This window comes from Xiphophorus maculatus, chromosome 2 (genome assembly GCF_002775205.1).
Source record: "Xiphophorus maculatus strain JP 163 A chromosome 2, X_maculatus-5.0-male, whole genome shotgun sequence".
NCBI classification, from domain to species: Eukaryota; Metazoa; Chordata; class Actinopteri; order Cyprinodontiformes; family Poeciliidae; genus Xiphophorus; species Xiphophorus maculatus.
Window position 1 is genome coordinate 10237564 of NC_036444.1, and position 13070 is coordinate 10250633.

Consider the following 13070-nt stretch of genomic DNA (forward strand, 5'->3'; position numbering starts at 1 on the left):
AGAACCTTCACCGGCCGCTACAACCCACAAAACTCTGCGGCCCAAGCATGCGACGTGACGGGGGTTTTTATGCCGGCGGTTCACTTGTGCCTTCGGAAAGCTCACATGTTTCTGCGCGGTGTCGACGAGGTAGCAATGTTTAGCCGCGGAGCAGCGACTGAGCCCCGCGGAGTTTGGATCTGCGCTCCCAAGCTTGTCAGATGAAAGCCTTACAATTTGTTGACTTACCGAGACGCGGCGCCAAGTAGAAAACCCTCGGATGTAGCCTCCACGGGTAGCAGACAAAAACGAAACCCTGAAGCTGCCGGCCGGTATCTTCCTCCGGTGAACATCCTCCACCTCTTCCTCCTCCCCCGGCGAGTGTTTCGGGGAGTCCTAGGCGGCGGGGATGCAGGTGAAGAAGCACCGGGACCCGGGGAGCAGCAGTGGCGGCGACATGCTGGAAAGCGACACGCTCCGCAAAAACTCATCATGCTTCTCCAACATCAAGATTTTCCTGATATCGGAGTGCGCTCTCATGTTGGCACAGGGCACAGTGGGAGCGTACCTGGTGAGTACCGAACAGCAGGGGCACAGACTCATGCAGCCAGGAGTCCGTCCTGTTACTGTACAGTACAGTGAAAGGCTGCAGCTGCAGATTTTCTGCTCCACTCTGGGCTTTTCTGAAGGGCTGCAGTTACAGAAACCGGCTGCAGGACAGATGTTTGGCTTCTGGTTCTTGTCACGTGGGTAAAGAAAAACTTAAAAATCATTTACGATACTGATATTAGGCTAATTAGTTCAGAACAAAAACACCAATTGGCTAAATTGACCAAAAATGTCATTCAAGGTCAAGACCCCAATCCTCATTTTTCCTTCTTTCTTCCAGTCTTCCACACGTGCTCACTCTTTCATTTTCACATTTACTCACACTGATTACAGATAAACACATTTTCCTGTCTCTCTCTCTACATGATGCCAGTTGAATTAAAATGTCAAAAGAAAGAAACAAAAAAAGGGATGCGGACAGTTCTTATTTTTTGGAATTGGTGGAAGAAAACCTCCCTAAAGAGCGCCACAATATTTATCAAAGCATCTCGGATGAGATTCGCAGCCTCAGGCAGCCGCTGTGAACGTTTAGGCTCAACATTAGCAGTGTTTATTCTCTGAGGAAAGGCAGCGATGTCTCTGCTTGCGCCCAATTAATGCACCTAAACCCTAAATGCCTCAGCCATATTTGGACTGGAACATCTTATCTCCTCTGTAAGTGGACCTGCTGAGCATCTTGGAGCTTGAGGATGGTGCTGCCACACTGTGATAACTCTGACAGCAAGAAAAAGAGCGAATCCTCCTTTGCTTCTCAGACAGAGCAGGACTGGTGGCCGTTTTTTTTTTTTTTTATGGCACATTAGTTCTGGACACCTGTTCAAACAGTGAATGGACTGTAAAACTATAGCAGACAGTGAAATTTGCAGTCACCTCATTGGATAAACACAAGGGCTTTTAATTTTCTTGAAGTTTCCTTTCCATGTACAGGACATTGGGTACCTGGCAAGATGTCAAGCTGAAAAGCTGGTGTTGACTTACATGTTCAACTATGGCATCTCTGATTGGATCATTGTGCTTACAGTAAGAGAGTTTGCTGGCACCAGCGAGGGAAAGTTCAACATTTATGGCCCCTTGCCTTCCTGTGAGCTCTTGACTGTACAAGACAATCAGCAACGTCCTAAGTATCTCGAGTGCAACAGTGAAACAAAACAGACAAAAGCAAAGAGTTAGACTGCTGTTTTTGAGACTTTTGATATTAAAAAAATAATTGAAAGTAAGTTAGCAACCAACTCCTGAGACTTTAGATTGTAAGTAGTGAATCTTTTTGAGTTAGTAAACAAATTGTGTTGGCCAATACAATGATAACACATGTCACAAGTATCTGACACCATTAATACTGTTTCATTCCTGATCACCTCTCCACCAAAGCATATCCCCATTTCATACTGCACATGGTCACTTCATCTTCATCACTTTCTTATTTTTTTCAGGTGTTTTCTTGAAATATTGAAATAAGTGGTATAAGAGAGTACCAACATTTGAATGTATACTTTATTTTTAATTATTCATTAATTCTAAAAACTAAACATTGTATTTACCTTATTTCCATTTTCTTTTTGTTCTGGTACTTGTTTGGGCCAATTGACTGCTTAATCAATATGCCGAAGTAGATCCAGAATAACTCAAAACTACCCCTTGTTGGGTGATAATAATTTCATCATTAAAATAACCAATGTTTTTTACATTAGATTGAGTAAATGATAGAAAATTACTTTAATTTGTATGTACTGAGGTACGTAATTTCTCCACTGCATGGTTGGTGTTTAACATCTAATGGCTGACCCTTTCGCACCTGAAGAAGTTGTGTACAAAACAACTGAAACTACAGGTCCGTAATGGTGACGGGGACAAATGACATTAAGCCCCTTGCAAACCTGTAGTTTAGATGCTCAGCCATGAAAATGACGGTCCTCTCTTTGGTGAAAATTGTGCAAAACAGTCTGTAAATTCATCAACAAACCTCATGTTCACTGACCAACTTTGTTTTGAGTTTAGTAAAAAAAAAAATCTGATAAAGGTTAGGGAAATACTATTGGTTGGGGATTTTCGGCTGGATTTATAATAGCTACCTTTATCAAGAAATCAGCAGCACATTTAGTCTTTTTCAGTCAAAATTGTGGACATTTATTTGCTGAATTAACACAAAGATTCCACAGAAAAACGTCTTGCTTGCTTGAAAAAATTTAATTAATATCAAGTCAGTAAAAAAAACTTGATCAGGACATCTCTGGGTAAGTCATTTTGATTTTATGCATTATCAATTTAAATTATTGCAACTGTTAGAAAAGCTCAGGTGCATTAAAATGTTTGCAGCAATATGACAGCATCTTATCTTCAATTAATTACATGCAGAAATTTATATAATCTACTAAAGTACAATTAGAAATGAGAACGTTTTAAACAGATCTAGATAATGGATATTAGCCAACACTAACAAAGGAAGTGTTGAGTAGAACATTAAAATTCATATAAATTGACTGGGGACGTTGAGCAGCTCATCTGTACAGTTTAACAAGAGCGTAACGGTACGTTCAACATTTTATATAGATTTAAACCAAGGCAAGAGCTGAGCTTAACATTTGTGAAAATCCAGTTAGCATTTTTATAAAACAAATCTAAAACAGAAACAACACCGCACTTCTCAATGGAATCTTTCCTTCAATGAGAAATATTGTCTTTTTTTTTTTTAACAACATGAAGATGTTGTAACACCCATAGTGTTTCGTGCCTAACTTTGATCAAATAAAATGTTTGATCTCGGTTCATTTAGTTAAATGCAGTTTCATTATAATACTTAAAAGTACTATGCAGTACTAAATTCTCTCTGTGACTCATGTGCAGATATAGACAGTTTGTGGTGTGTTGGGTGTAGCTGCACCTCTGTGACGACAGTCAAATCTGACACTTAAGAGCTCAAGTTGGAAAACCAAACTAACACCTGGTCCTCAACTGTTATGTCCTCAGTGACGTGTCACACTAAGGCAGCCATCAACCCACGGAGCGCTGAAAGGGGATGTGGAAGCCATTCACTGCCTAACAAAACCCTGTTTATCATTTCCAGCTATCCACTACTCTGCCATTGTCAGCTTATTTGTTATGTTAGTTTGTATTGGGTATGTTGGATAATCATGTTGATTGGTTCTCTAGGGAGTAAATATTTAATGAGGAGATAAAAAAAATACAACACCACACCTCGGTAATCTATTACTGCGACTAGCCTCTGGCCTTTTTTTAAAATTGGTTCAGCTGTTAACAGAGTACTTGACAACAGGCAATAATAACAAAGCTGTAAATGTTTAAAAAAAAAAAAAAAAACTAAATAGACAACTGGTTGTACTTATGAGTTCAATCAGAATTATTTTTTATATGTAAACAACACTATTTGTGTTTTATTTTTTAGAGTGTATTCAAAGGATTATTGTTCTTTTTAATCCAAGTGTGCTCATGCTAATGAATGTTATTTATGCTTCATGCTCATAACAAATTTTTAACCTGATTGTTCTCTGCTGTTGGAGTAATGTAAACCAATAGTCCGTAAGTTCCAGCTCATAAAACAGAGAGGAAATTATTCTAAATAGTCTCAGCTCCAGTTAAACACAGCTGCTCAACCATTGAAATAGCATCATTTTAACATCTCTGCCTTAGAGCTAAAACATAATGTCATACAAGGGATGTCAGCTGCAGGGGGCCTTGTTTTCTTTATGTATATTAAACCCCTTCCGGTTAATTCTGAAAAACATCTCTAAAGGGGAAAGTGTCTTGTTTTTTTTTCGGATGAGACACACTGCTCAGTGTTACAAAGTTTACTTGTTGCTATGCAGCAGATTAAACATTTCCACGGTAATCTGGGCAAAACATGGCTGGGACCACTGACGGAATGGTTTCCATTTGCTTACTTTTTCCTGTATATTTCATGGTGGTTTAACTCCTCCTGGAAAGCTGCCTATTGAGGTCAGAGCTGAAGAGATGAATATGTTGAACCTATCGTACTCAGAACGGGTTTTCCTGCATAGCTAGACTCACATTTACTCAGATCTTCCATAGTAACTAAGGCTCTAATTGGATTTTTTTTTTTTTTTTTCGTTCCAAACGTGGCATGAGACACAACTGGAGGAGCCAGTCCTGCCTGTTCTGTTTTCTTTAATTTATGACAAATAGCCACCCAAGGGGCCGACGTTTTCCATTCCCTAAATTCAGTGGAAGACTCTGGGCGCTCCCAACAGTCATTCTCCCTTTGCTTTGTACTTCAGGGAGGGACATGCTGCACTTAGACTGAGAGCAGCTGCATCACTGACCTGGATGCATCACTTGTGACACCTGCATATCAAAGAAGAAAGCGCATTTTAAACTCCTATAAAAGAAAAAAAAAAAAACAAGCCGTACTGTATTATTTCTGGCAGTCGTATCACCTGCTGATCTTCTCTGCCTTCAGTAGTGGACCAGCTGTCATGCTTCTGCAGTTTTAACTCTTTGCTTTATTTACCCAAGACCCTCAGCCTGTATCATTATGTAACAAAACAAACAGCCTTCACATTCCAAAGGACTTAGTTAAAACTTTTACTGTTATTTTTAGATGCTGTCCGTTGCCTTTATAAGTAGCTAAAATGCTCAGCTGAACACAGAACTACTAATGTAGGAGTTTATTTCACAATGTTCTTCAGAGAAGAATTTGGCATTTAACATGTGAAACAGAATCCCTGTTTTTTTCGATGTAGTGTATGATTTAGTGATCTGTTTCCAATAAGGCTTGATATGAAGCATAATAAGATACTGAATTTTAAGTCAACTATATAAGGATGTCAAGTAGTGTAGCGGTCGAAGAGTTACTCCATATACTCGATGCGGCAGTCCTTTGTTTGATTCCTGACTTTGAGATCTTTGCTGCATTTCTTTTACTCTGCCCATTTCCTGTCTGGTAACTGTCAATAAAGGCCACAAGTGTTTTTTTTTTTTGTTTGTTTGTTTTTCACTCCCAGATGAAAAATGATGTTAAAATGAAAAATGATAGGGTTGTGGTTTCTTGCCATATCATTCACAAATCTTTTCTTTTGGCTTTTTTTAAACAGTGAAGGCTAATAATTCTCAGCTTAGTTACATTTGTAAACACAAAAAGCAGATTTTGGGTTGTACCTTAAAGATCAACTCTGCTATGACAAGCCCCATGCTGTTTATTATATTAGCATGGATCAATAAAAAAAATATCTGTTAAAATATGAATGAAGTCTCTCAACATTAGGATGCCATATAAAAAGAATTTCTCAGTTAAACACCTGTGCAGTACTCTTTTTGTCTCACATTATAACTTAAAGATGACTACATACCACTCTGGATGTCTGCTGCTCAGTCAGCTACTCGGTTAGCTCACTCTTCCTGGTTTCTGGCTTTCTGATTGGTAGTGTAGTATTTGTAGGCAAAATTTGCCATGTACAGAGTTACGTATCATATCCATATATTGTATGTTCTGATATAGGTGAAGAGAAGTGAGATTTAAATGCTGAGTTAGATCTCTCCTTTGAGTTTACAAAAATGCCGGAGTTAAAAAGTTCAATCAAATGTAAGCATAGGTTAGCATAAGAGCTGTAATCAAAGCCAGGATTAGCTTCTTGCTGCCTTGTTAAATGTTAAAGAAGTCAAAGTGGAATTCCCCTAAATTTTCAACATTTAAAAACATGCTGGGACGGCTTTAATGACACTGTTGCAAACAACCAATCTGCTGCTTTTTTTGTTCCTGATAAGTTTCTGCTTGGGTTTTTAAACTGTGGTGTGGATGGCAGCTGGTGAAACACAAAAGCTGGTGGTGAAAATAAATAAGTAGAACAGAGGTCCAATCTCTTTGTTAGAATAAATTTGATTCCCTGAACTCAGATTTGTCGTTTTGTTTTTCAGGTGAGTGTGCTGACTACCCTGGAACGACGGTTCAACCTGCAAAGCGCCGACGTTGGAGTGATAGCCAGCAGCTTCGAAATCGGCAATTTGGCACTGATTTTGTTCGTAAGCTATTTTGGGGCCAAGGCACACCGGCCCCGTCTGATTGGCTGCGGGGGCATAGTAATGGCCTTAGGAGCTCTCCTCTCAGCTCTTCCCGAATTCTTGACCAAGCAGTATGAAATAGAAAAAATTCACAGGACCAACTTGGGTCGGGATGTTTGTTCCAATACTAGCTCTGGTGAGTCTCAAGATGAGACTCTCTGCGCCAACAAGGCCAACACCAACATGATGTACCTGCTGCTCATTGGGGCCCAGGTCCTGCTGGGGATTGGGGCCACTCCGGTGCAGCCCCTTGGAGTTTCCTACATTGATGATCACGTGAAGAAGAAAGATTCCTCACTCTATATAGGTGAGAAACTATTTCATCCTATCAAAACACCATGGAGATTCAAAGTCTTTTTGCCATTTCAAAATATATAATCTGGTTCAGGTAAACTAACGTGCAGAAAAACAGCATATTTATCACTGTAAAAGTTAAAAATAGCAATCCAGAATTTCTCAAACACATCCAACGTGGCTGTGTTTGGTCACCACTATCAGATGCAATTTTTGCACCGTTTCAGTCAAGCAGGGACACCTGCTTGCTCTTCCTTTGTGGCAAGTCTGAGCCTGTTGATGCGTATGCCAGGTGAGCATTTCTCTGAGCTTTTAATCTCCATTACAGCCAGTTAAGAGGCGAAGAGGCAAAAAAGGGGGGCCTACTTTGTCCGATCCTCTCTTAAAGGGAAAATGCTGCTGATGTCAATTTTCAAGGTGCTTTTCAAAGTGCTTCCTGTGCAACATTCAGATTACACAATGCTGGGTTTTTTAATACTATTGTGGCTATGTAGGTATTTTTCAATATTGGTATCATCAAGGCACTTTGACTACTTTGCCCAGTGAACAAGAGATAGAACCACAAACTCCAAACTATCTTACTTGGATACCTGTGAAACCGAAGGGTTTAGATATGAATTATTGTTTATATACAGTATATGTATATATAAATCTGACAGTATCCAGATGTATCTAGATCCTTTAACTCTTACACCCCTAGATAAACCCATTGTAAACCATCCCATAAGTTCTCCTTGTCAGATTCTTTCTATGTGCAAATGTAGATATTCTGGGAAGGTCTCATAAGGTTTCTGTAGACAACACAGTGTTATAAAGATTAAGGAACACAAGTCCAGAAAAGATTTGAACGGTTTGAACAATGCAGTCAGCACTGGTCATGATATCATTCCAACCTAACAAAACTACAAACCTACCAAGTCATGACCATGAGCCTGTGCTGATAGACAGAGAAGCGAGAGAGAAGCATGGTAACTAGAGGAACTAAAGAGATCAACACCGACTGTTCCCCTGCACATATACTCAGAGCTACAATGGAATGGTTTAGGTTAAAGCATATTCATATGTTCGAATGGCCCAGTCAAAGTCCAGACTTTAATCTACTAAAAGAAAATGGATAAGACTTGAAAACTGGTGTTCAAAGATCAGATCCAATTAGGGATACATTTGTTGTATTTTCCTTTTCTTTCACTCCACAAATATTAACTACTTTTGTGTTGTTCTTTCACATCAGATGCTTTGAAATACATCAAAGTTTGTATTTTTGCAAGGCACAGTATTACGATTACTACATCCATCATAATTCCTGTAAATGTTTTTTGTTAAACCACACAGCCCTTGAATGTTCACGTTCTGATAGTGCCAATAATTTACTGTCCAGACTGCCACATCCACCGATGATGGAGTAGGTGTGTGTGAACAGTGCGGGATGTTTGCTATCGGTGTCAACCAGAGACAATGAGCGCTGGCACACACCCTTCCTGATCCGTTCTACAGCTGCCTTTTGTCACCCAGATGCAGATGTCACCTGTAAACAATGGCATATCTGTACTCTGTTATCTAAAGCCTAGAGCAGATTAACCTAATTGCCCATCTTTGTGTTATTTTTTTGTACCAAATATGAGGTGTTTTTTCTAGAGCAACGAGTCCACATTCGAAACCACGTCGATCCTTCAAAAAGCACAGCAGAAGGCTTTGACTTTTTTTGTACCATGGTTTTGTGGCTTAACAGTTTTATGTTTGGATGTGGGCTGTAGGTGATTAAAGTTTGGCAGACATAAGTGGGGAGAGATTTGGGTCTGGCTCCTCTGATAAGCTACAGGGAGAGTTGGAGGGGAAAAAACAAGCGGTGAACTGTGAGGAACAATGTGGTATTGAGTCTTGTTCAGCTGATCGTCCTAATCCTTCTGCTGCAGGCCTGTCATGTGCCCCCGACTGCATGAATGGTGCAGATTGTCTGAACTTCTGAGAGATTCTCTTTCATATGCAATTGATGTGTTCTGATTGTTGAACTTTTGTCATGGCTAAATATTTACATATTTCTTGCAAATTTTTCTTTGGGCTTGGCTTCATTTTCCATGTGAAACACAGCCAGGCAGCAAAACGTCATCCCAACCTTCAACCTATAAGAGTTTGTATTGGAAATGTGGTCAGAAAATGCCTAGAGGTATATGATCTGGAAATACTGTCAAACAGGAATTATGGAAATTAACACATTTCAAGCCGAACACTTCACCCTAAACCCACATCTGTTACAAAAGTAGTAGCCAGCATGAGTAATTTCCTCTGTTATCATTGAAAGTTTGCAGCAACATGCTTTGGCCCATGTAGACTTCTCTACTTCACCAGGTGCAATCCCAAAAAAAATAGGCATTTTTTTAAACTGCGTCTCATCTCACTTTCAGTGCTTCCATTTCAAAGAGGTTGATGCTTTTAGCTTCTAATAACTACAGTATATGTCCAAAATATTTGAAAGAAGTAAGTACAACACAGCTACAAGTTTCCTGAGAGTAAAAGTTTTAAACAGCATTACTCAGCACCATGCTGGTTTCTATGACAATTTGGCCCACGATTAGAGGGAAGTTCAAAGAAAAGCTTTCTTAACGCCAGAGGTTGGAGATCTAACAAATCAGCACAGATAATTAAAAACCCTGTGTTGCCAGTTTAGTAATTCACCACAAGGGAGAATGGTTACTTTGTGACAGAAAGTGTATTTGAAAAAAAACCCCTACATTTTCATCTAAAATGATCATGTTTCTGCACCAGTTCTGACCAGCATTGCTACTCTGATGAGCACAGGCAATCACCAGCATTTAATTCTTTTCCTATTATCACAAGAATGTTTCAAAGAATGAAACACAAGGGAGTTAAAGTCAAACAAACTGTCAGCATTTGTTTAGACAAACAAAGCCTTTGGTTAGACTCTTGTATTCTATATGCAAACTTTAAAATCAAAGTCCTTCCTTTATGTAGGAAAGGAATGTTTCCAAAATCACCGCAGTAGTACAAAGCTTTAAGAATGCCAAAATGAAAGATACACATTTCTGTGATGTTATTATATAAAAATAGATTCATTTTGCATGTAAACACATGGTACACTTTGGCAGCATTTGTCACATTTACAGGTTTTTTAAAAAGGATCTTGTTTAAGATTTAGTGGACTCGGGTGTATTGGTATCAAAACAGAAACATTTGGTGTGAAAGAGTTCATTCGTTTTTCAAGTTTCACATCATTTTATCTCTTGAAATTGAAGTTAAAACATCACTATTACCTCTGATTGGTGATACACGATGCCGAGTGTAATGGTGAGATGCTTTTTATCTGCTGGCCATACAGTATTTACCAAACTAATTGTATTCTAAGCTAAATGTCCAGGAGAATCATTGGTGGCTAATTGCTGTAAGTGTGCATTGGTGGTGGTTGGGGAGAGATCAGATCAGAGAATAGCAAAGCAGTCTGGAGAAGAGCCATAATTACAGAGCGGGCCAGGAATGCCAACCAGCCAGCCACGAGGTGGGCCGGAGTGGGTTGAGGCTCACATGCATACCACACAGGCCTGTGAAAAACAACTCTTCCCGAGGCCTTGGCTGCCTGTTTTTACTGCATATTCTTTAGCAAGCCTGTCTCACACACTCCAGCAAGGTCTGCTATGGCTCCTCACAGAAACCTCATTATGCTTACTGTCATTTCTTGAGTGGATTCTGTTCTAGAAGTGGTACTTTTTCTTCCTTGAGGGAACCGCTGCCCTGTTGCACTTTAAAACCAGGAGCCAACCTTCAGTTTTGTTTGGGTTTGTCTCCCACTTTTAGATGCTGACATGATAAAAGGAAATAAATATTATTGGGCATGTTGCATCAACAGGATTTCTTTCCATTGGCCCTGCTAAGTGACCTATTACTACCCTCAGCTAATTCTGGCTCTTCCCACCAGACCCCATGACTACATAAATACACATGCCAGGACGCACATCCCAGGTTTTATAGCTGAACACGCTGTATTGCAGAACACAGACCTCACCCAGCTGCCTCTCTTGGTTTTAAAAGCTTTTAAACAGCTTGGGATTCCCTCATCAAACTGTAATGTAAAGTATGTAGTGCCTGCAGCATCAGACGTGTATGACATAAATCTATTAACACAAGTTGAGGACCTCTTATGTAAAATCACACACATTTTGTACACGTGAAAGCTTTTTTTGTGTGTGTGCATAATCGATGTAGCATACAGAAGTGGTTAAAGGGCATATGTTTCAGTTTTCTCAATTTGTTTCTCCTCATGGAGAAAAAAGTAAGAATGGCTGGGAACCCATTCTTAAACTATCTTACATATGCTGACAAATATTATTCAGTGTACATTTTAATTATTCAGCATGGAAATAGCCATAATGTTGTTACATAATGTGCTTTTGAGCATCTTCATTCTGCACAGTCTCTGTTTACTTCTCTCCTACACACTGTGCTCTCATAAATTCAGTAAAACTCCCCCAAAATATATGATTTGCATATATTTATCCCTCTGCTGTCAGATTCAGTAATGAAATACGGGCTTATAGCAAAGTTATCAAGTCATCCTGAGAATTTTAGGGGGAAAAAACAGCTTTGCCTTAGTTTCTAAGACTTGTGTGTTAGGATATCTGGCAGCTGATATGACTTGGACAATGCTTGCAAAGTAAAAAGCTTTCTTGTTTGAATCATGTTAGTGAAAGTACAAAAAGGTTAATTCACCTGGTGGTTTGGTCAAATCCCTTGATATTTTTTGGATATTCTTGCTACATCTCAATGGACTTCATTTGGATTTTATGAAGTAGACTAACACAAACCTTCCAGTAGGGAAAATGGAGGTGACAGCATCATTGTTACAGTTACAAAATAATTTTCTACCATTTTAGACACATTCATAAGTTTCATTGAGGCCATCAAAACTGTGCAAGGGCGGTCCTAGCCTGTTTGACACCCTGGGCAAACAGCATTCAAAGTTCCCCTCCCCTCCAGTCAAAGTTGTGACATTATTCCATGTGAGAATCTGAATCAAGATTTGAAAACTGCTTCACATATTCTCTCCATTCAATCTGTCTGAAATTGAGCTATTTTGCAAAGAAGAATGAGGAAGCAACTTTAGTCTCTAGGTGTGATTATCTGGAGTAATCATTGAAAACACTTGCAGCTGAGTATTACCAAGTGTCTGGGGTTTTTAAAGCCAGGCTTCGAGGGCCGGTCTCCTGCAACTTTTAGATGTCTCTGCTTCAATGTACCTGAGTCAAATAATAAAGTTTTTTGCAGAACTCTAGAGAACTGGTTGCATACCGAGGAGGTAATTAAGCCATTTGATTCAAGTGTGTTAGACCAGGAACATCTAAAGCTTGCAGGACACCAGCCTTTGAGGATTCAATTTAAAAAACCCTGGTATAAATTATCCCTTGGAGGAAAAGTTGGTCCAAACATGCACTGTGTTGCTTTCAGGCCAAATAAATTTGCTGCTGTCTCTCATTACTGAGACGGGAAACAGAAGAACGAGGAAACTATGTTGAACTGGTAAAACAGCATGACAGAAAACACCTGCTAGACAAATATTTCCTGGATTTACAGATCAAACTGTTGACGGACTGAGAGAAAATTCTATGTGATTAAACTTAGAAAGCTTCAGTCTATACAGTATTAACCAATGATAATGATGTAAATTTGCATAGAATTTTTTGAAAACACAGTTTATATTCAGTACTCATCCATATTATGTAATGCATGTGTCACAAATTCACCCAAACTTTCCTTGCCTTATCCCTGAAGGGTGTTTGGCATATTGCGGCAATTTAGATAAATCTGAAATCTTTATCTGTTAAGGCAATGAGCCATCACCAAGCTTTGGTCCTTAAATTTTAAAAGTTAGTTGTTGTTTTTTTTTACAAACCTCTGCTAACTGACATGTCTTCATTAACTTCTAAACACATTTTCTCTCCAATTCAGCTGTCAGTCAAATGACTAAAGCACTTCGCCCACTTATGGGCTGCAAAGCTGCAGGAGTGTTTTCGGTGCCAAACCATCTACTTTATTTAATAAGTGCGCAATGACATGGTTTATATACACACTGCCTTTATAGTTTTTGACAAAAAATATAATAACTAAGCAATTATGATTATAGCCCCCTTGCCAGGAAAAGACAACACTCA

The 13070-nt window shown here is 39.2% G+C and overlaps 1 protein-coding gene across 1 annotated transcript in view; it reads left to right on the forward strand.

The window, feature by feature from the left end:
* Positions 1-388: 388 nt before the first annotated feature.
* Positions 389-13070, forward strand: part of LOC102225867 (solute carrier organic anion transporter family member 3A1-like) — a 33171-nt gene continuing 20489 nt past the window's right edge. Inside the window, exons 1-2 of the mRNA XM_023325223.1 lie at positions 389-550; positions 6475-6925. Coding sequence (XP_023180991.1) covers positions 389-550; positions 6475-6925 — 613 coding nt within the window. The remainder of the gene's footprint in view (positions 551-6474; positions 6926-13070) is intronic.